At 41.1% G+C, this 23,758-nt stretch overlaps 1 protein-coding gene across 3 annotated transcripts; it reads right to left on the bottom strand.

Moving 5' to 3' along the window:
* Nucleotides 1–5,479: 5,479 nt before the first annotated feature.
* On the bottom strand, nucleotides 5,480–21,943 carry LOC132992371 (KN motif and ankyrin repeat domain-containing protein 1-like). 3 transcript variants are annotated; one of them, XM_061061622.1, is made up of 12 exons: nucleotides 21,804–21,941; nucleotides 17,732–17,835; nucleotides 14,300–16,870; nucleotides 13,231–13,371; nucleotides 12,490–12,598; nucleotides 12,219–12,398; nucleotides 11,565–11,652; nucleotides 10,587–10,806; nucleotides 9,169–9,311; nucleotides 7,895–8,095; nucleotides 7,618–7,716; nucleotides 5,480–6,105 (listed from the first exon to the last, which is right to left on the bottom strand). In XM_061061622.1, exons 2-12 carry the CDS (start codon nucleotides 17,766–17,768, stop codon nucleotides 6,049–6,051), a joined length of 3,846 nt encoding a protein of 1,281 aa, XP_060917605.1. In that variant the 5' UTR covers nucleotides 17,769–17,835; nucleotides 21,804–21,941; the 3' UTR covers nucleotides 5,480–6,048. The 3 variants fall into 3 exon arrangements, 2 of the variants coding, with proteins under 2 accessions (XP_060917605.1, XP_060917606.1); XR_009676324.1 differs by having other exon boundaries at nucleotides 6,089–6,105; nucleotides 7,891–8,095; nucleotides 21,804–21,943; XM_061061623.1 differs by lacking the exon at nucleotides 21,804–21,941 and having other exon boundaries at nucleotides 17,732–17,991.
* Nucleotides 21,944–23,758: the final 1,815 nt, after the last annotated feature.

Raw genomic sequence — 23,758 nt, 5'->3', positions numbered from 1 at the left:
CACCTCTGGGCGGGCCACTCCATCGAGTGTTTATCAAATACGATACTGAGACTTTTTTTTTTTTTTGGGTTTAATTTCCAAATTTCACAAATATTATATTCAAAATATAAATACAAACATCAGTAAACATCTTGTAATTTCAAAACTTTAATATTATTATGATTTGATTGCTGTTTGACACACTCTGGTTTTGTGTATGTGCTGTTCCTTGTTGGGAATTGTCTATTGGATAAAAATGGGTCTGTAAAAAAGAATTCCCCATGGCGACGATAAAATCTCCAGTCTAAAATTTAAATAACATCAAGCCATGAAGTCAAAACACCTCTGAAAGTTGTTCTCTGCTGCAAAAAGAGCCAGTGTTCACATTAGTTGAATATAATAATATCATGAACAATAAAAATCTTAATAGCATCGAAGACCAGAGGCGCTGTTTGTCGACAGGCAAGACAACAGGCAACTGTGGGGCCCTGGGCCAGTAGGCGGCCCCGAAGGGCTGACAAACTTTAAACCACAGCATTCAACTTAAAGGCTTAATATGTGATTTTTAACACTTAAATATAATCTAAATCAAGTACATCCTCTGAAAATAACTCTGTGAGTCATGACTGTCTACAATGGGTGTAACACCCGAGTCCCACTGTCTGTGATGTTTTCAGAGTTTTCAGAGTCCTATCTTCACTTTGTTTACATCGCCCAGACGGCCGGCTGACTCCTCCCCTCGTGTATAAAAGTTGTTTAATTGAGGGACTAGAGAAAAGAAGAATAACATACTGTACTCACTGCTTAACTGTGTTTCTAGATCACGCTCATTTCAGGTAAATTTACATGCAGTGTGAAGATACGAGCATAATAAAGATCGCTAGCATTAGCATGCTAACACAACAATGCAGCGCGAGTTGTTTTTGTTTCATGCCACATATAAAGCCTTTAAAATGTGCACATTTTGTAATGACAGTAGGATACCTCCCTAAGGGGGCCCCATCTAACAGCAGTCCCTCTTGTTGCTCTGCTAAGCGTGGCAATGCGTTTTGTCTTTGAAAACCAACATTGATGTTGAAAATAGGACCTAATGCAAAACTCCCATTGTGAGTGGAGCAACAACAAAACCAGCTCAACACACACTAACAGATTTTATTCACAAACATCCCAAAGTCCCAAATCCCAAAACTGGAACTCTCACAAATCTCTTACAGTCAACACGACTTAAAAAAAAACAAAAATGGTGGAGGATTGGCTGGAAGCTTTTGGACTACTTCTTCATAGTATCAGATATTCTTAATCCTTTGCTTTTGTTTGAAGGCTCTAAATTCCAGCAGGGTGATGGACCTAATTTTCTCGTGTTATTTTGGGCCGATACTCGAACACATCTGTTTTCTGGGAATCAGTTTGTTACCACCCCACCCCACTCCCCCTCCAAACATGTGCAAAACACTGCTGGAAAACATCACACAATGTCGAAACTCACACAGTACAGGAAATGAAGGTTACAAGCAAACAGAGACACAACAGGACTATAATATCCTGTTGCATGTTCTTCTGTTTTCATATTATGTGAAAACTCATCATGACACATTTTACCAGTTTGTGTGCTACAGGACTCTGGTGTGGGTAAAATGGGAATTCAGTGGAACCAGTTTATCAATTTTGTATTTGTCGTATCCTATCAAAAAGTGGGGACAAGATGGACAAAAGGATTAACAGTAAAGAGCAGTGAGGGAACCCGGTCTGTCGTAGAGGACAACAAAGAGCTAAGTGTCAAAGGATGACTCAGACTGTCAGCAGATGGAGGAAGTGTTGATGACCTTCGGAAAAATGTGAGAAAACACTCAAACCAAGGAAACCCTCTGAAGTTTAATCAGGTCAAATATAGAAAGAAAAATGACTCTTTAAAAACAGAAATCGGGTATGGAGGCTTTGCTCCTCCAAGAGGGCGGCCCAGGTTCGAGTCCCGCCTGTGGCTCCTTTCCCGCATGTCATTCCCCACTCTCTCTCTCTCCCTGATTTCTGACTCTATCCACTGTCCTGTCTCTCCATTAAAGGCACAAAAAGCCCAAAAATAAATAAAAAAATAAAAAGTTATTGGTCTACATTTCCTTGTGGATGTTGGGTTTTGATCACCAGAGATGGACATTTAAAGTAAAGAACCAAACGTAATCAATCTGAATGATGAAGCTTGGAGCTGCAGTTTGAGCTCATTTTAAGGTTTCTATACTTCCCCAATAATCAAAAACCAAACCCTCCCCTACATCGTGTTGGTGATGTCTTTGTCGTAGGCTATGACGTCATTAAATAACACACTTTTTATGGATGATTCCCAGGGAACGAGGTGACAGGTTTCCCTGCTCATTAGGAGATATCGGCTGCACCTGTGATGTTCTCCCTCAGCTGATGGCCCGAGAGGCTTCATTGGGAGGTTAAGGTTTCGCTGCTCAGTTGGTTGTTTGTCTCAAGAGAGTCAACAGCATCAGTTGGCTTTCTTTGGTCTGACATTTTGATAGAATCAGTGGGTGTTTTTTTTAAAAATGGTAAATGGACTTGAGCGTGTTTTTATATTTTCTAGTCTTCTGACTACTCAAAGCGCTTTTAAACTGCAGGTCACACCTACACATTCACACCCTGATGGTAGAGGCTGCTGAGTAAAGTGACCATCAGCCATTCACACACATTCATACGCCGCCGACAAAGCAGCAGGAGCAATTTGGGGTTAAGCGTCTTGTCCTAAGTGTCTTGTCCAAGGACACATCGGACATGTAGCTGCAGGAGCTGGGGATTGAACCCCCCGACCGTCTGGTTGAGAGACGACCGACCCTACCAACCGAGCCACAGCGGCCATGTTGGAGGGCTAAGTCCTTCTGCCGCCTTTAAGAAACCCAAGGCTTTCTGATCTGCTACCATTTTATAACCAGTGCTGTGTTTTGTAAGTCCCCCAGCCCGTGACCCCTGTCCTTCAGATTTTGTTTTCTGGGGGGGAATGAAACACACTGAACAAAGAAAAAGATACAATCCAATCCACTGACGGGAAACAGTTTAATACCGCTGGTTGTAGGAAAACATGCATGATGTCCTTTAATCCTACATCATTGAATAACCTCTATTACATGTTACAGTTTCCTTTAAACCACCGTCGTCCTTCCTGCATATTATCCCATATGCCCTTCTGTAAAGCGTCTCGAGATTACACTCGTTATGAATTGGCGTAATGATTTATTGATTGATGACCACCTACAGGGCTTGAAATCTTACAGCATGATCCAGCGTAGTAAATATTTATTGCTATATGTCATAAACAAGCAGCACGTTTTATTGGATATGGGATTTATGTGCACAGTGAAACACTTTTTTAATTTCTTCCATATTGCATCCAAATAAGACTGAATTCCTTCACAAACCGTTTTAAATTAAAAAACGCACACAGCCCCTCGTGTGCCCCTTGTCTTGACTTTGAAGTCTCTCCCGTTACACAAACACAATAAGAAGTAAAGAGGAGCACTGAAGTTTTCTGACATTCTGAAGTGGACTGGATCAGCTTACCCCGATGAAAAAAACGAGAGAGATCATTCCAGTATTTTGTTCCCCTTATAAATAAGAAAAAAAATAATCGCCGGCTGTTACCATGGCAACAGCAAAAAAAAATTGACGGCGGACCCTGTGTATCATTGTATTTTACTGCTGTTGCTGGGAAATGAGTCAGAGTGCGCTCTCAGTGATGGGAGAGACACACACACACACACACACACACACACACACACACACACACACACACACACACACAGCGAGGGGAGGAGGGCTGTGGTGGCGACAGCAGGCCGCTGTGAAGAATGACAACGTCTTTTATAGATCATTCTGTGTGTTTTTGTATATAAAAGCTTTCTATTCCTACAGAGAGGCAGCACTTTGAAAAACATTAGACTATAGGTAAAATGTGAAACGTCTGGAAAGAAGCCGGAGACAAAGAGAGCCAGGCGTCGTGTGAAACATGAAAGAAGCTAGACCTAAAAGCTGTGAATGATAGTAAATATTTATCACAACCCATTTCTTTATTGCAATGTTACACACGTTATCGCAACTCACATGTCACACGGCTAATTAAAGCATGTTGCATTGATTTAAAATAAATCAGTGAGAGTCTCTTAGCTGCAAAGCTAATGCAGAATTGATTTCTAATCCCAGATTTTGATGCCAATAATCTACCCACATACTCTGTTCTTTAGTGTGATCTTTGGAAATATTCATCAGGACACCCTGAACACAACCAGTGTGCACGCCATCCTGAATGTTTGATAATGATTCATGACTTATTCAAACACTGAATTCAGTTGTGTCTGCAAGCTAAACTTGCTTTGATCAAAATCCAGGCTCCGGTCACAGAGCAAAGTAAAAATAAGCCAGTCGCTTTTTTTCATGTCTTCTGAAAATATTTTTTTAATTCAACATCCCTTGCATCTCAAATCTTCTAATTTTCAAAAAATCGAGGACAAGATGGAAAATGTCAAGAGCTAACGAGGACACACAGTCGTTCACTTTGAGGAGGACAAAGAGCAGAGTGTGGAGGGATCACTCAAAAGCTGTCTGAAGGTAGAGAGAGTGTTGATCACCTGCTGCTTGATCCACAGGTTTTCAACTGATAATAAGAGAAATGTGAGAAAAAAATCCACCAAGGAAACCTACAGAAAATGTATCACGTTATAAAAAGAAGAGTCTTGGGTTACCGTTTCATTTAAAAGATATCGAATCAATTTCAGCATACTTTTGAGAGTTATCCTTATCAAGTGCGGCACAATGAAGCAGCTTAAAGGAGCAATCAGTAACGTGTAGAGAGTGAAATGATAAAGTGACCTTACTGTATGATCAGACATTAAGGAAACATACTGTGTTGAAGTGCTGGCTTCTCTGACAACAATGCAGCAGCCAGTATGTCCTCCTTCTAACTTTAGATTCTGCTCCTGAATGCTCTGGATTTGTTTGGACCAGAGAAGGCAGGCGATTTAAGACACCCCCCCCCCCACATGGCCGTTTTGGACGCCCCTCGGTTTGTCAGATATGAGAGCAGTTATCAGGTCAACAGGTGTTGCAGCGATGGAAGCGGGGCAAGAGAAGTGGTTCAGATAGAAGTGATTGTACCCGACCTAAAAAGCCTCTGCATGTTTCTAATAAGCTCCACGAGCAGAAACGTGCTCAAACTAGGATCAATATTGGAGATGCTTTTTGAAAAATGGAGAGAGGTTAGAACACAGAAAGGTTTACAGACCCATGCAGAGCTGGATAAACACTGAAGCTTCAGAGTCCACCACATGGTGACCTGAGTGAGCATCCACTCTAGAGAGGAGGGGGGGGGGAGACAGCTCTCTACAATGTTTAGAATGTGGACTGTAGTACCCATTTTAAACACTAGGTGTCAGAGTTACATACTGCTCCTTTAAAATATACACTGGAATGTTTTCAGTTTTCTCCTCTAACCAGCAAAGAAAGAAGAGACGTGTTTCCCTAAAGGTTGAAATCATCCTTTATGTTGCATCATCAAAAACACTTTTCATCCATCTTAGAAAAATTAGAGGTCACTACAAATGAAAAAAAAAAAAAGTTTGAAATATATACCATGCATCAAAACTCGTTTAGTAAGGAAGGTGTTGATATGACAAAACTATGAACTTAAAATAAAAACATCCTTAAAAAAATCTTATTTACCTTCTATTAATAGCTTTTAATGACATCACAGTTACCTACTGATTATCTCTGCGTGTGACTCTACTGTGATGTAGACTGTTCTGTATTGTCTTCATTTATAAATATTATAAAAATGATAAGAAGCGATTGTGCATATGTGACTGCAGGATACAGAAAATGAACATAGTATGACATGCACACTTTATGTAATGTTAACTAAAGCTCCTACTACTGCTAAAGCTCCTCTTAAATGCCTGCTGTCTGAATTACAAAATCTTTGAAATGTGTTCCTTTAAAATTCTTCCTGTCGTTTTCAGGCTTTGCTATTGAGTCACCTCATGAGTAAAATCTTTGAAGCAAACGTTCAGGCTGTGGGGCTTCAGCTCATTCAGAGTTATTTCTCCCACTAGACGAGGACAGAGACCTGTGACGAGCAGCTGCCTGTCGAGACACACACACACACACACACACACACACACACACACACACACACACACACACACACACACACACACACACACACACACACACACACACACACACACACACACACACACACACACACACACACACACACACACACACACACACACACACACACACACACACACACACACACACACACAGAGAGAGAGAGGACACAAACTGTTAAAACAGTGAATTTTACTGTATTTTATTTTAACTTTGTTTAATCTCTTCAGGTGAGGTTTTGAGATAAGCCCTCATGGGTTTCTACCTCACCTGCACATGTGTTTTATTTTTTATTTGTTTTAATTTTCTGTTTGACTCTTCTTTCAAAAAATGTGCAAATAAACTAAACTAAAACTAAATGTTTGCCGACTGTTAATGCATTAAAAAAAAATCTGTACAAGTTAGTCATTTTAGAACGATAAACTACCTGCAGCACTCGCTACATGTAGCTGAGTCTCATTTCAAGGAGAGCAACCTGAAGACGCACTCACACTAGGCAATCCATACCGAGCCCAAGCACGCTTCACCCTTAAAGTCCAGTTTGTTTGACGAGGGTGAAAATCTCCGATCAGTACCCATCCTCGGCCCTGGCACGCTTGGAAGAGGTGTGCGTCGGCTCAGTACAGTTCACGCATGAGCACATGCACGGGTACAAAACGTGGACAGCCGTCCATTATGGAGACATCCCGGAGTGTTCCGTCTGTATCTGGCTAACATGACTCAAAATAAGACACACTGTCAGTAAAGTAGCCGTCATGTTCTCTGTGTTGTTCTACGGTGTGCGGATGCTGACTCGACTGCTCGTCCCTTTTTTATTTAGTTTTAGTCATCCTGTCTTTTAAACTAAGCACGCTTCATGATTAGCCATTCATGTGTTGTATTACGAGAAGTGGGCAACTGGGGCTAGTGTGAGTGCGCCTGTAAGAGAACCCAGTTAATGAAGGACCAAGCCTTTATAGCAAGGGACAACCAGATACAGCCCGTCTCCTCACTCAAAGCGACCCGCCAGTCAATTTCAAATATTGCTAAATTATAAATATGAAGACAAAATGACAGACTGTGACATGAGGATTTCAACCTTGATTGCCAAAAAGACACCATGCACAAAAAGGCACTTTATATAAATGCTATGTGACAATTTGACTTACTCACAAAAAGAAAATGATTGGCATACTGGGGAGCAGAAACGAGTAAGGACAGCTTCATAACCGGCTCACTCTTAGTGAATTTTCCTGGATATAATCTGCTGCGATCTCACATTGGCTCACCTTTACTTTAAATGGAAATGCACGAGGGTTCTGGCAGGAAAACGTCTGGATAAAACAGCTTTAAAGGCAGAGAGATATTACAACGTGTGTGTATGTATTTATTGAAATATTTTCAAGAGATAACCACTTCCCCTTGTCACTGCCATAGGTACATACATTATATGACCTGTATGTCATTCTGTGGGAAACACTGCACATCACTTGAGTCACATACCCCCGTCTGTCCTTTGGAGAAGTTAGCATGTGCATAAAGGAGCACTGCGATGTCATGATGTCCCGCCTCCAGAGCGATGGACAGCGCCGTGCTTTCATCCTGTAAACACACAAACTCAAAAACATTATGTGAGGTTCTGTTGTTCACTGTGCAAAGGTTATTCATCAACAGAGGATTAACTTCTATAAGTTTGATTAAAAATATGTGAGACAACGTTTCTGCTGCTTCACAGCTTCAAACAATCAGTCTGACACACTCTACACAATGACTCACATACACTGTCAGTCAGCGCGGCATCACAGTCGGGCTGTGCCAGCAGGAGTCTGACGATCTCAGCGTGGCCGTGCTCGCTGGCACACATCAGCGCCGTGGAGCCCTCGTCGTCCTGCAGGTTTACCTCCGCCCCCTGTGCCAGCAGCGCCTGCACCATGTCCATCCTGCCGTGACTCACAGCCAGCATCAGAGCCGTCTGACCCGCCTGGACAGGAAGAGAACACGGGTCAAATAGAGGGATGATGCTAAACGTATACATCTAAAAAAAAAAAAAAGCAAATAAAGATAACCACACAAGTCTGAGAGCTGGAGCAGAACTGGTTTAAAAAACTAAACTTCACACTGGAGGTGTGAAAATCTTTTTATTTATGTACAAATCGAGATTCTTCTCTTCTGAGATGATGTTAGTTGATGGTTTTTTTTTGCCACTCATTTTTTTATTTTTTCAACAGAAAAACATCAACAACATAACATCACAATAATTGCCAGACATTTAGAAATGTTAAATTTTAGGTCATAACCTAAGTAGTGCAGTTCACAAGGAGTCTTTAAATAGCTTCTCATAATTGACATGATAAAATAAAATGAAAAATAAAATGAAACAGTGAAAGGGAGGTAAACGACAAAGTTGTCAGAATGAGTGGGGCAAACCACCTAGCACCTTATCTATCGATCTGTCAAATATTGTCTCCATTTTATCTTCTGAGATTTTAAATAGTTTTATAACTTCCAAAAATCTAATTTTTTTTGGGGCGAATCAGACTCTCCCTGCTAAGTGCTAACGCTAGCTCTTTAACTCAGTAGAATGACAAATGGAGCAGCAAGAAATTCAGCCAGTCTCACAGATGACTGGACTAGATCCTGAAGTATGTGCTCCTTCAAAGGCTTTGAATACATGGATCCATGAATTCAGAATAATTCTGAATCGAAAATAGATTCTGAATCGTGACCTCAAGAATCAAAATCGAATCGAATCATGAGACACCCAAAGATTCCAGGCCTACTTTACTAAAATAGAAAACATGTAGTGGCTTATTTCTCACCATGCAGGTTGTTAATGTGATTCACTCATGGTCTGCTATCGATAGAAACACAACCTGACATTTAAACATCACATCTGACCTCCAAATTAAGGGATACTTAAAATCCATTTACAGCATTAAAAACATTCACTGTAGGCAGTTTATTTTAGTGTCTGCAGCAACACATGAACACAGTCCAGAGGAGCAGCAGAACCATCAACACCCACCAGCTGCACCTGAGAGCAGACTGACTGACCTGGCTGGCCTTTGCGTTGACGTCTCCTTTAGTGAAGAGCTGCTCCACTACCCTCATGTCCTCTGGACTCTCCACAGCCGCGAGAGCCGCCAGCATGATGGGCGTGTAACCCGCTTTGTTCTGCTGATTCACGTTACACACGTCTGAAGGCAGGAGAGAGGAAAGCAGAAAGATGTTCAGAGATATGAGATCTATATGTTGGTAGATTTATTGGCGTCACTTTGTATGCAAACTTATTCCACTCATACTGACTGCGACAACGATGGTGAAAATCTGTGAGAAATGTCACTGAGATGATTCATTGTGCGCGTGTGTTTGTTATGCCGACATGGAAAATGAAAAGCTTTCCTCTGCAATGATGCAAACACATTTAAGCCTGAATGAAGTGTCCATAAAAAACTGTGGCTCCATCACCGCTTCTTAACAGTTAAGCTAAAACCCTCCATGTTTCACTCACTTTTCTTTTTTTTGTTTGATGTTTGATCTGTTTGTATTAATATATTTAAAAGCAGAATGTGCTACATGTTGCACATAAATATCTCATAAATCCAGTCTGTCCTGTGTAAATGTGTCTCTGAGTCATGACTGTCTACAATGAGGGAGAAGCTCGAGTCCCGCTGGCTGTGTTGTTGTCAGAGCCGTGTTTACATGGACGGGACGGCCGGCTCCTCCCCTTGTGTATAAAAGCTGTTTTAGTCAAGAACTAGAGAGAAGAAGAAGAACATACTCACTGATTATTTGGATGTTAGTAAGAGTTTTTAGATCACGCTCATTCTGTGTCAGTTTACATGAAATGTGAAGCTACAAGCTAACTTAAGAGCGCTAACATTAGCATGCTAACATAACAACTTAGGGCTGCAGTTGAGCAAAGGACGATTTTGTCCGCCGCTTGTGCTTAATGGTGCTTAATTATGATGCGTTCTAATTGCTAACTCCTTTGTGTGAACGTGAGTGGAGGAGGGGGGTTGGAGGCGTGGCCAAACAGCAGTTTGTTTTGGTTTACTGCTGGAGCTCAAGGGTGACATCTACTGGATCAAAATCTTCCTTTAACCAAAGTCTTAAATTAGCTCCAGTTGCTTCCAGTTCTCCTAGACCTGCACTGTGTCCTCAACACCCACTTACAAAAAGATTTCATGATTCATCCTGGATGAATGAGATTTTTATGTTCTTCACACATGATGCCCAGGACGACCGGGCTAGCTTACAGTTATGAATCATCATTATGTTTGAATGTTTCACGACTGTAAAAGCCAAAGGAAATCTCTCTCTGGCTGGGAAACACACAAAGCAGAAAACACAGGTCTTGTGCTCATGGAAACTTCAGACTCTGTGTTTTTGTTGCTTTGTCATAAAAGCCAAAAAAACATCATAACATAAACATGAATTACTGGCAAGTCGTCCTGTGCGTGCTCCTGTACCTGCATCAAGCAATTTCTTGACGATGCCAAAGTTGGAGTGAGACACACTGTAGTGCAGAGCTGTGTTGCCGTTGCCATCGGCCATGTTGGATATGTGCTGCAACACCGAGGGTGCAATGACCCGAAACGTTGACAAGTAATCCTCCACGGTGTCGGGAGAGGCCGACTTGTTGCTGGACACGGAGAACCAATCCTGCTGCAGGATTTGTAGACAATCATACTGCAAGAGAGAAAAAAAAAAGAATCCAAAAACAGAAGAAATAAAACATCGATACCTTTTTATGCAACCAAATAAAAGCCCTGCACAATGCAAGAGCAATTTTGACTACTGCTTTGAAATTGATAGGAAGATTTTGTAATTATAGGACTGTGGATAAAAGAACACAGATGAGGACAAAACAGCTCGCTTTTTATAATGCGCACAACAACATCCTAATGGATTCAGCCTATTGAATCTGTCTTCAATAAATCCATAAAAGTTAGAGCTTTGTTGGTGCTTCAGGTTTCATTATGAAATCTTTACTTTCCTTTTATATATGAACTCTCTCTCTCTCTCTCTGTTTCCCCACTTATCGTGAAAACGAGGAGTCTCTTCCGCTTACTTAAACCATTGTTTTCAAGCTGAAGACAAAAAAAATCAAAATGACAGAAAATTACAGAGCCGACACATTCCTGTGCGTCGCGACTCCAACGCCAAAGTAATTTCTTTCTAAAATGACACACTTGAAGTCGCCCATCTCTCCACACCCAGCCGCTGACATGCCATTAAACGTACACACACACACACACACACACACACACACACACACACACACACACACACACACACACACACACACACACACACACACACACACACACACACACACACACACACACACACACACACACACACACACACACACACACACACACACACACCCCACAGCGACCTTAATTTGCTCTCAGAGGAATATAGTGTACAGAACAGAAACATACCAGTTGTGTGCTGGAGAGAGTCGTCTCATCACTCAGGTGCTTTTTTAAGGCTTGACAAGCGAAAAACATCTTCTCGCTTAATTTGGACCTGAAAGGATTCAAACGCTGAAGGTTACACAGAGTACGATCAGACCCGAGGCTGGACCCTGTAATGTAACTCTCACACAGTAAACATATCAAGATAGATGGGCGCCTTATCTGTTCATTTCACTACAAATGATTCTGGACTCTCAAGCCCTTTTCACACATGCACAAAACTCAAAAACATTTTAAAGATGGGCTGCATGTGTGAGTGCAAACTTAGAATCTGTTCACCCGGGCTTTATTCCGACTTCTTCCAGCCAGCCCCGGAGTAACATTTCCACAAAGAGTTGGCTTAAGTGTGAAGGCAGAAGGTCACAGTCAGGGAAATTGAATGCGAGCGGACGGCGGTGATGACGTTTATATCTTGCAACCGGTGTGATCATCTTTCATGTAATGACACAGCTTCTTTACGTTTTCTGCTTGCCAGTATGTTTCTTAAGTTGATTTACAAACGGCGTTGTTGTAAAGGCAAAAAGGAGGATTTCAGAGCCGGGGCTTTGCTGAACTTTTCTGGAAATACACAGGAGTGGATGTGAGAAAAGTTTTTTTTTTTTTTTTTTTTTCCATTACCTTTGTTGTATTTGTAGTCTGGTAGACCCTTTTGATCCCCTGCTGGAGCCACTTTTGCCCTTCTTTGAAGGCGTTCCATCTTGAGAAGCTTCCTTTGATTTTCTGTTTCCCCTCCTTTCGACTTCCTCAGAGTTGGTCCGCTCGCTGGCAGAAAGCTCGTAGGATGACACAGGATCCAATCTGTAAGGCAGAAAAAGAGTAAATAAACAGAAGAATATGAAGATATAGAGTCAGTACTAGTATTTCTGTATTTACATATTTGGATTATTACCCAGTGGTGACCCTCATGAACTTCATGTTCTTCCTGTTGCTGCTACAGCCTTGATCTCCATTTGACTTCTTCCTTACAGGTCGCGGCGCACCAGCAGTAGTTGACCTATCTAGACACAACAACGCAGAACATGAATCTTAAAATAGAGTAATCATAAGACAGTGTGTTGTCTGCAGGATTCCTGGTCAACCTGGTCAGAACTCAGTGAGGATATTTTCATTAAGCTTCACATATTCTTACAAATAGGGGTGGAACATGGGCAGCTGTCTCTCTTTTAGTTGATCAGATATCTTGATATGATTGTCTTGTTATGTATCAATTATAGAAGAATCCTTGCAACATGATATTATCTTTATCAAAGGCTGTGTACTGCATGTTTTATTGTGAGTAATCCTGCAATTACCACCCATACTTACAAATCTGAAGGCTTCATTCCTCATGAGAAAACTCTCTCTGACACCAGCTACTCCTACACAGCCATTCAATTTTAGACCCTCAGCCACAAACTGGTATGTGGTACGAGACGCCTTCCCGAAACCAGAATTCATTCCAAACATTGCAAGTGTATCCCTAACAAAAGTCAAATTGCCAAGCCAAAGGCAGCCACTTCCTCTTAACCTCACACGAGTTAAACTGGGGCTATAGGGAGTTGTCTGCAAGTGAAGTATTTTTAAAACCGGACAGCTTTCACAAAGACGTCGTTCCATTGTACTGACACAGGCAGACAAAAGGTGTGTTTACCTTGCAGAGCTGAGGAGGCCTGTTGTTCTAACATCTGTATCATTCGTTTGACATCATGTCCATCCTGATGGCACATTTCTTTGTTTGCTCTGTCACACTCAGAAGACTCGGCTGTAAGTTGAGATTCACGGCCTCTGTCGACTGTGACATAAAAAAAAAGGTTATTAGAAGACTGGTTTGACTGGATATAGTATGACCTTTCAGACATAACATACATTATTTAAGAACATTTCAACGTTTAAATTACCGAGTGGAGTCTTTTTTATGAATAGTGGCACTATTGAGAAAATCTTGGATCAGTGGGGGCTTTTCTCGATGGATGGTTTGATACAAAGTCCTGATGATTGTACAGGGAAATGCAAAATATAGAATACTATATATATAAATGGTAAATGGACTTGAGCTTGTATATTTTTTCTAGTTCTAGTCTTCTGACTACTCAAAGTGCTTATACACCGCATGTCACACCTACACATTCACACACTGATGGCAGAGGCTGCTATGTGAGGTGACCATCAGAATAACTAACCCATTCATACACATTTCATTCGCTGCCGCCAAAGCAGCGGGAGCAATTCTGGGATAAGTGTAGCTGGAGGAGCTGGGGATCAAACCCTCAGTCTTCCTGTTAAGAGACGACGACTAACTGAGACACATCCGCCCCGCCCCACAGTGGTAAGGTGCTTATAATTTCTTCTTTTAACTGGGGTAACCACTCAGATAAGAACTAAAAACTAAACTAGCTGCATTAGGTACAAAGGTACAGAATAATTCCTCTTCAGTCCATTGTGAGAAACTTGAATATTATATCCACAGCCATTTTTCAAGTGCATTCAAAAGACATTTTAAAATTGTTACATCAGGTGAAATAAAAACAACCCCCCCCCCCTCCCCCCGATGTCTTCGAAAGTAGGTCTTAGAAAACTGTTTTTTTCCACTTGCTGGACTTTTATTTATCTCTTTTTAAAAGATGAAAGTAAAGTGATTTAGGGAAATTATCCAAAAATATGTTTTTTGCCTTCTTTCTCACAGTGTGCCTTACATAATAAAAAAAAAAATACAGTATTACCTGATGGCTGAGCATGTAAAGTATGGACTCCTGGTCCACCTTGTGCTGCAGTTTTGTTAACGCAGGGCAGCTTGGAACTTGCGCTTCCTTGGCTACAATGCTGCTGGACCAACCCTTCGGTCCGCGGAGTGTAGTCTTCTGTGAGGAGGTCTCCGTGCTCCCTGAGGAGCCACTGCATCTTCTCAATGTAATGGTTCAGCTCTGGTTCCCACTTGGACTGAGAAGACATCTGATCAAGTTTACATGATGAAACTGAAAACTCTCGTATCCTCCCCTCCCCTACGCCGACGCTCCTCGTCTTGATGGGGTCAGGTAGATGGGATGGTCCAGAAGCCATGTTTCTTGTTTTCAGCCCAACAAGGAAGTTATCATTAATGTTCGCTAATCCAACACCAGTGTCTCTGGTAACCTTGGTGACTGTCCCTGGTGTTTGCTTGCAGGCACCTTCTGGCAGATTTGTAGTTCCTACACCAATTGTGCGCATCTCTGGATTCCTTTTGATATCTTTGACCCTGTTGCCAACGGACACTGTCCTAGTTAAAGTCTGAGTGGTATTGGTGTGCTTGTCTTGGGTACTCAGGACGGTATTGGTGCTAGAGTCTGCATTGAAGGCATGTCTGGTGTTGGTGAAGCGAGACACCGAACTGGATACGGTGTTGGTACGCTGAGAAGTTGTCTGAGGTGATGCCATGATTCCAAGATCCACTCCCCTGACTTTATCTGTGGCAATACCTTGGGAAACGACTTCCTTAGCCTCGCAGATGATCACATCGACTGAACAGTCCCCACAAGCCACTGAACGATACTTCATCTTTCTCTTCTCAGACCACAGATTCTCTACTGGCACCTCTGTGTTGGTTTCTGCATCACAAAATCTGATCTCCATCCCAACTCCTTGTGTGTTTGTAAAAACTTGGATCCCAACGCCTTTCTCCATAGTCTCAACTCGCTCCCTTACTTCCCAATTGCTCATGGGTACATCGGGTCCTATGCAAACATTCTTTATTGCAGGCCCACGACAAGATACTCCCACAGTTTTTACCTCTGTTGCCTCCCCTGTGCTGGCATCTTGGACCTCTGTGTGATTACCAACTCCCTGGCTAGTAGTGTCGGGCCTTGCCTCAGTGCCTGTGCTCACAGTGGAAGGCCTGGCTAATGAGGCTTTATCCACTCTGTTCCTCGCTCCTGCAGCCAGAAGCTCCAGTTTCAGACGGCTCATCTCCGTCTGGAGAGCTGATTCTTCCAACTCTGCTTCCAAGTGACAAATCCTTTCCTGCAAGGAGCCAATAATTAGTTGTTGGGAGTCGGGCTCTTCTTCCTGTTCTGTGTAAATTCCAAGATTAACTTCAGAAACTTCTGTTCCAATGGACCTCATTTCCACCTGATCAGTGTGTACATATTTGTTTTCCTTTGACAAAGTGATATCTATCTTATCAGGGCCGACTGCGACTGACTTGATAGCGTTGTCCTGGACAGGCCTATGGCCAATTCGATGCCCTGCTTGCAAATGTCCACCCTTGATGTTTTTTTCTAACGCCTGCATCTCTTTGGTCAGTGGCCTGGACTCCCTGAAGTCTGTGTTGACACTTTTTGCTTTTCCGTCCAGCCTTTCCTCCGTAATCAACTTGTTGTCAGTGTCTGATCTTTCCACGCTATGTGCTCTTTTCCAGATGTCTTCGCTTATGTCCTCATCATTGTCAGTCTTAAGCTGAGAGACCAGGTGCCTCTTTTCTTCCTGAAGGACTGATATTTTCACCTGCAGGATGGGAATGATTTTCACCTGCTCCTCAAGCTCTTTCAGCCTCTGCAGAGCTACCACCATCTGGTCTCGGACAAGCTGCAGGTGCGTTTGGCCAACGAGACTTGTAACCGGGGTGCTTCTACCCGAGCTCTGTGGGCTTAGCCTGAGGCATCCTGTGCTGCCTCTACCGCTCATGGACGAGCTAAGGTGGATCTGCATATCACTTCCTGTGCCAGTAGGCTTGTTACCGTTGTTGTTATGATTATATGCACCCAGGCCAGTGAAGGGGGAAAGAGACCCAGGTGAGCTCACCCCTCCAAAGCTGGCCAATCTTCGACGAGGATATGGCTGAGGTGGAGACCGGCCTGGCAGCTCCTGATCCAAGGCATTGTCGGTTTCCATGATGGTCTTTTCCAGCACTGGGCTTTGTCTTTGTAAATGAAGAGATCTCGCAGCAGGCTGAGGCTTTGACTCAGTAAGTATCTGAGAAGATACCTGTCCTTCATTCCTTGAGGGTCTGTAATCCAAAGAGGATCCATGTGGTGGAGGAAGAGGAGGTCGACCCCTGGTTGTAGCCGACATTCCCAGCATTCTGGTATCATCACTGCTGGATGATGACAATGATTCTGCAGAATGCCACTGGCTCGGAGAAATGCCACTCTGTGTTTTTTCCACATTATTGACGGCCACTCGGGGCCTCCTCTTAAGGCTTAAACGCTTAATGGTGATGCTGTTTTGGAAACTGCCAGCACACTTTAGGTAGTCCACGTCTGACGGATAACTGTAGTCGATCCCAAGGTAGTTTGGTATACACTCTTCAGTGCTTTGTCCTGTTTGACCAACAATGGCAAAGGCAAAGGTTATTATCACCCTGGCAGAAATATAAAGTTGTTCAATCACTGGGCTGTAAAAATGGTTAATCTAAAGTCCCGCACTATGATGGAATTTATTCAAATTTCTCCATTAATGGATGGAATAAACATCAGCAAATGGTATCATTCAATACATTGAATTTGAGTCTAAAATTAATTTTAATATTGACTTTAATCAAAAACACTGATTTGCAAAAACCAAGACATGCTTACAAATCTCTTTATGCTATTCCCTCTTCCCTTACAATTTATTTTATCTTTCCTTACCTTCGTATCATACGCTCATCAGCAACCGTTTCTATTCATGTCTAGAGCATTTCTTCTGTCAGCTCCAAATCTTTTTCGACTATAAACTCTCTGAGCTTGTCTCACAAGAGGAGGAGGGACAGAGGATGTACCAGTCTGTTTTCAGTAGTCACTTCTCCCCAAATGGTACGTCTCTCTACATAGACTGAACCCACTCTATAATTACTCTGCAACTTTCCCTCTAAATGCCTGACCATAGTCTTGGCAGGTTCTCCCAACCACAGACATCTTCCAAGTATTTGAGCGGGTGAAAAAACAACAACAGTAACAGAATCCATTTTTTTCATTTCTAAAGCACTTCCATCATTTAGTTGAGTAATTAAGCAATAGTACATGTGTACTTATTCTGTTTTTTTGCACTTGCTCTTAGCTTCAAGTTTCATCAATACCCTCAAAAACAAAATTCTTAACATGTTTTTTTGCATTACTCATAGACGACTGGACGAGCTATAGTATTCAAATCAAGTTAAAACGATATTTAAGTTACTGGAAATGTGTATAAAAGAAAGTTACCTGACACATTTCTCAGGATGTAGCTGCCTTGAGCCATGAATATGAGTCACAATCGATCAGTTGTCGAGAAATTTCTTAACATCCAGTTGGATCGTTGAATAAGTCTGTAAATTTAAAAAAAAAAAAAAACATGTAAATGAAGCTGCACGTCTTGAAAATGAGCTTCTCCAGTAGCTGCACGGACCTTCAGCATCACTTGTCATTCTCTGTCTAAAGCCAGGGTGCAACAGTCAATAACAGCTTCCCTTTCAATGCTGCTTACATCAAGGAAATGCAATACCAGGCCTTGACATATTATAGTTAATTCTGCAAAAAGTACAGCGAGGGAAAGGCTAAAGCCTCAGCGCAGCAGAGTGACTCACCACATCGCTATGCCGTATCACTTTCTCATCAGTAAGCACCTTCTGCTCTCAGCATGCGGAGCTCATGAGGAGTTTTATTTTAGCAAAGAATGCAGAAAACCTTCAATGTCTGCCAGTGACTTGTATTTTACATATTGTCTCTTTTTTATACAGAGGGGGGTTACTTTGGAAGTAATGAGCATTATGTTTTATGTATAGAATATCATTAAATGAGGTAAATAAATGGGGTGGGAGGGTCATCATGGGTGTAGTGGAAATGGAACAAAAAAGGCCACTGGAGGGAACTTGAAGTCTTCTCAAACTCACAATGGGTTAAAGGGAGGTCCGCCATCAAACATCACGCACGGTTGAGGTGGTGTATGTTTAAAACACTGTGTGACTTCCTCTCCCCATTCACAAGTGACTCCTTCTTCTCGCTGCCCCGGGCATAGGCGGTTCTCACAGACTCTATAGCACACATCAAATTGGCGACAACAATGGAGATTGAGTGTGTTGGGCAGATACTGAGGGGAAGTATCGGAGACAAGAAACTCCTTCCTTGGATCTGTATCCAGTACAGTCTCCTCCTTAAATGAGAAGCTTACATTACAGTTACTTATGGTCTTAAATATGTTTGGTGATGGATGACAGACTTCTTGCTTTTGTGCTGATATCTTATAGATAGATATGGATGGATGGATGGATAGCAGCTTACAAAAACATGCACGACATGAAACATTTGTTTCATCTAACAACACCCCCCCATATGTATATATTAACCTATAAGAAGATTGAAAGAAATTTAAAATCTAGACCTGTACCAAGAAAATTTGCATAACCAGTGCAGAAATAAAAAAAAAAAAACACTTTTTCTTTAAAAGTTTCTTTCATTCAGTTTCTTTGTTCTATCATGCTTTGTACCGTCTGAGGTCCAAACTGCACAATTTTTCTGTTTGAATGAAAAAATATAAGAAATTTGGGTCGCGATTTATTCATTAAGGAGTAGTCTGTGCGTCCTGAGGCTCGACCAGTTGAGAACCACCGCCTTAGGCTAATACGCAATAGTTTCCTTAAGCTGCTGTTCATCTTTATCATTGAGAGTTTTTTTTACATGATTGCACGTGCTTCAGTGTTTTAGCCTATTAAGGGAGAATGAGGTTGATCCAGAGCATCATGAATCAAAAGAGAAGGAAGGAAACAGGGAACTTAAGACAAAGAGATTTAAACACAAAGAAATGCAGAATTGTGATTTCAAAGCTGCCAACACTCATTTATCGTTGGCTCTAAAAACAGATAAATAAATGTAGATGTAAGTATTCATGCATCCATCCAGACGGGATTAAAGCTCAGCTGTGACCTATAGAGTCTGCGTTTCTACCAGTCTCCAACACAGTACTCATTAATTAAACATATCTAACATATGCAACCTCACGCACACAAGTGAGAGTTCTTCAGCGTCTCAGACATCTGAAGAACATGACACCAAGCCTCGGGCAGTCAATCCAAAAAGTTTGGCAAGTTTACTTAAGATTCAGCCACAGTGACCCAAAGAAGTATTTCTGAGACTCTTTGATGAATAATACAGAGTGACAGAGAGTGGGGGAGAATCTGGAAGTGACAGATAAAAGGGTTTGAGACGGGGAAGAAACAAAGAAGTTCTATTTAAAGAGAAGATGTTTATCTATATATATGTTTGCTCATTCCTCACCGAAACACTGGAGAGCTCACACAAACAGAAATATTTAAAACTATTTTCAAGACAGATCTTCATCTGTAGACACAGAGAAAACTTTTCACCCCGAGCCAGTGTTTCCAAAAAATACAAACGCTTTGCTTTTGTGACCGGTGTACTCACTCCCGCATGTCATACCCAACTCTCTCTCTCCCTGATTTCTGACTCTATCCACTGTCCCGTGTCTCCATTAGAGCACAAAAATAAATCTTTAAAAAAACGAAAAAAAAAACCCAAAAACAGATCATTGACCTAATCCTTCAGAGAGCGACTATTGATGCCACGGTGCCCCTCGGCTTAGGAACGATCTGCCTGAGGAGGTAAGGCATGCACAATCAGTGACGTCTCTTTAAAAAACTCAGTTACAGACATAAAGACATCATCTTCTTCTTTAACTGTTCTTTATTTGTTCATTTAACGTCCTATTCCTCGTGGGCTTCAACGCTTCTATTAATGGTTTTATCTTTATATTCCCTGTGACGTTATGCTGTCTTCTTATAATCTTACCTTTCTCTTTTTGTCGTTGTGTAAAAAAAGACAGAATAAAGATAAAAGATGATTTTTTTTCTCCATACAAGTCGGCGACAGGCACAGGTGTTCGTTTTTTGGTTCCTGCCTTTTTGACTTCTCTCTGTTTGTCCTGGATTGGTTTGTGTGGTTTGTGTGGAGTGTCTGAAAAGCTAAATGTGATTTTAAATAAATGTATTATTAGTAAATTTGTAAAGGATGGAGTTAGCAGAGCTGATGCTTCCATGCATTTGTTTAGAAATGAGTCATGTATGTAAATGTACGATCTGTCTCACCAGCATTATTTGACTAGTGATGCAATGGAGAGGTTATCTTCACATTATTAAAAGTAGCCTGCTTCAATTTATGAGTTTCGGGTGTTGTAAAGTTGTTGATACAGTCTTTATCTTTCTTCACTGAGAGCAGCTCACATGCGGGACAGTCAGCTGTCAATTATTAGAAACCATCACCGGCTTTAAGACATCTTAAACAATAGAGCATGGAGCGATAAAGCCACCCGAGCTCTTCCAGAGAGGGGGCGTGGTCAGACACAGCTCATTTACATATTTAAAGGTACAGACACAGAAACAGCCTGTTCTTAGAACAAGAAACTTCACACACATGTTTTGAGGAGCTCTGAGACTTATTGAACGTACCTCGTGTGTCTATTGTTCTGTCACTCACCTGCCCAGGGACTGCAGTTGAAAATTAGCCATGACGGCTAATCTGGCACGATACAGAAATGTTATGAATGTGCATCGTATAGTGTTATGGGGTTTTATGTAACCAAATGTTGTACATTTTAATCTGTTTGTTTACACAAAGGCCCAACTGGGGACACGAGTTGTAAATTAGCAACAGCTATATACTCTTTATGCAGAACATCAGTTTCATGCTTTGTATTGAAATTATGTTAAATTGCATTGTCCCTTTTAAAATAAATAAATTCAATTCAAATCGTCCCTGTATCTTTAAATAGTGTAAATAACTAAATAAATAACACTCTTAGGTTGATTTGTTTATAATGTTATTTGTTTTAATGAGTCACAATAAAGGATATTTAAAGTTTCTGTGCAATATGCTAACAGTTTTTATTGTCCCATTTATTTTGAAGGGCCTTAAATGAAATTCAATATTTTGTACACTCACATGTACTTAAAAAACATATCTGAAAAACTATGCATTACCAATAATCTATAGTTTGAGATGCTTAATGTCTATAAAGGAGCATAAAGATGCATAAAGAGAGATGGTTGTTGCTAAACGCTGAAATAATACAAGATAAACTTATATTATAAGACTGGTGTTAAACCCCCTTAAATTACTTTTTCCGTTTAAATACATATTTAGGTTATTTCTCTATTTTTAAAATAGTGAGCAAAGTTAGCAACAGTTAGCTGAAGGTTGATGCTGCTCACCTGTTCAGGAGGAGATGTAAGCCAACGACAACAAAAACTTATTCTCATGATGCAGAAGTAAAAAAATGTCTCACCATGACGTCACGGGTTGGAAAGGCTAAAAATAGCACGCACTCTTTTGCCCTTTTTTCCACGTTTGTTGTTTGTTTTGGAGTTTCTCTCTGCAACGCCATTCCTGGAAGAAAAAAAAAGTTTCATCGCAGGTTTCAGGACAGCTGCCTGTACTGCGCATGCGCCGTGAGTTGTCAACATACCCAGCAGGTGCTCCTGGGAGCTGGTCAGGTGATGAAGAGTGCTCTGTGAAATATTCATGATGTCTTTTTTCTCTCTCTGCTGAATCGATTACACAGCATTAAGAGGACATGATTACTGTCTTGTTTTTTAATATGTGAGGCATCTTTCTTTACATTTCGGAAGGATTTAACCTTGAGAGAAAAAGCTGGTTATGTGTCATGTTTTGACCGATTATAATAAACATCAACAACTATTATATGTCAAGAATATTTTACTTTCTTATACGAACTTTAAGTGCAAATTTACCCCACAGAAAGCTAATAAAACAACATTTAATATACTTTTAAATGCAACTAATGTAACCTTAATTTACTTTTAATTAAAGCAACATGACCAATAAAATAATTCTCACAATGCTTTCTAAATTTCTAAATATGCGTGGATTAAACTACAGGCGTATACTTATACAAATGGTAACAAAAGGTAGTTGTGTATTTTTCCTGTAGTTGAGCTGTTTTGATGTCTGCTGAACATTTAAGTGAAAAATGTAGCCCCTCTTTCTTTTTTTTCTGCAGAGCACTAAAATAAGACTCCGATCGATCCAGGACCAGGTTTAGAGTTACAAGCAGAGCATGCTCATTAGAATCGATTCAATGCCCAGACTTCATTTTTTCTCATCTACTTGTAAACTGCACAGCGACATCGTGTGGACACTCTGGAGAAATGCATTTGACAATAGACAAGGAAGGCAACAAGACAATACTATGCTTTATCACAATACTTTTTACTCCCCTAGCAGAAAATATGTTGTCACACAGCCTTGCACATTTTGTACACAGAAACATATAACTACAGGAAGAGACTCATAAACAATCAAAGCATCCTGTTAACGTGGAAGCTTATTAAGACTTGTAACAAAGCTCTTTAAAGCATGCCCTCTTCCAGGTCAGAGTCCTGGATCTCCAACCTGATAGTAGAAAAAAAAAACGAAGTTACTACACAGATCGATCGAAAATGCAGGTGAGAAATAGGATAACTAGCAGAGAAAAAATTATACACGTGATTTTATGTAACCCATTTAGGATGTTTGTGTTTATGTAACAGGCTATTTAAACCATCTATTAAGTTTTTCAGATTGTATTATTGCACAAGTAGAGTACAACAGCGTGAGATGGATGTCCTTAACGGTGCAGATGGCATGAAGCAGAAAAAACATGTACTTCAATAAATGAATAAAACACATAAAAACACTCCTCTATATTACACACACACACACACACACACACACTCTCACACAGCATGTGATGCACATTTGCAGGAGGACAATATTATAATATCTTTAAGTGTACTTTGCAGGTTTTAGGTCAGCATCCGTTGTAAGTCATGCACAGTGGTGGATTTACTCATTTGGGGGCCCCCTGCATCTTTTGGGCTGATGTAGTGGGTCTCAACTGATGGTTCAGAACCCAAAAGTGGGTCGCAGTCTTTTTCAGTTGTCACTGAATGTGTATCTGAACATTTTGTTTCGTCTAAAAAGTCTGGGTATTTCAATTTTGAACATGTTTGTTTTGTTCTTTTCCTTGGATCAGTCACATTTTTTTTGTACCTTCTGAGGTCCAAACTGCACAATTTCTATTTTTGTATTCAGTCTGGCTGACTCTGAATCAATCCGTCCAATATCAGTGTCTCCTTTAGGTCTTATCTGTGTTTGAACTCCTTGTGTAGGATAATCTGTTGCTTGTCAACTTGTCTTTGTTTGTGTTTCTTTCTCATGTGTACGAGCTGCTCCACACCA

The sequence above is a fragment of the Labrus mixtus genome, chromosome 17 (assembly GCF_963584025.1).
Source record: "Labrus mixtus chromosome 17, fLabMix1.1, whole genome shotgun sequence".
Classification (NCBI taxonomy): Eukaryota; Metazoa; Chordata; class Actinopteri; order Labriformes; family Labridae; genus Labrus; species Labrus mixtus.
Note: the sequence above shows the minus strand (reverse complement) of the source record. Positions and strands in the feature narration are given on the sequence as shown.

What these genes read in the sequence shown, in the direction of transcription:
- LOC132992371 (XM_061061622.1), bottom strand. Translation starts at nt 17,768, where the DNA reads ATGGCTCAAGGCAGCTACATCCTGAGAAATGTGTCAG. An exon ending in TTCATGAGGGTCACCACTGG is followed by an intron (nt 12,399 to 12,489) that starts GTAATAATCCAA and finishes TCTGCCTTACAG; the next exon opens with ATTGGATCCTGTGTCATCCT. An exon ending in ATGCCGCGCTGACTGACAGT is followed by an intron (nt 7,717 to 7,894) that starts GTATGTGAGTCA and finishes GTGTGTTTACAG; the next exon opens with GATGAAAGCACGGCGCTGTC.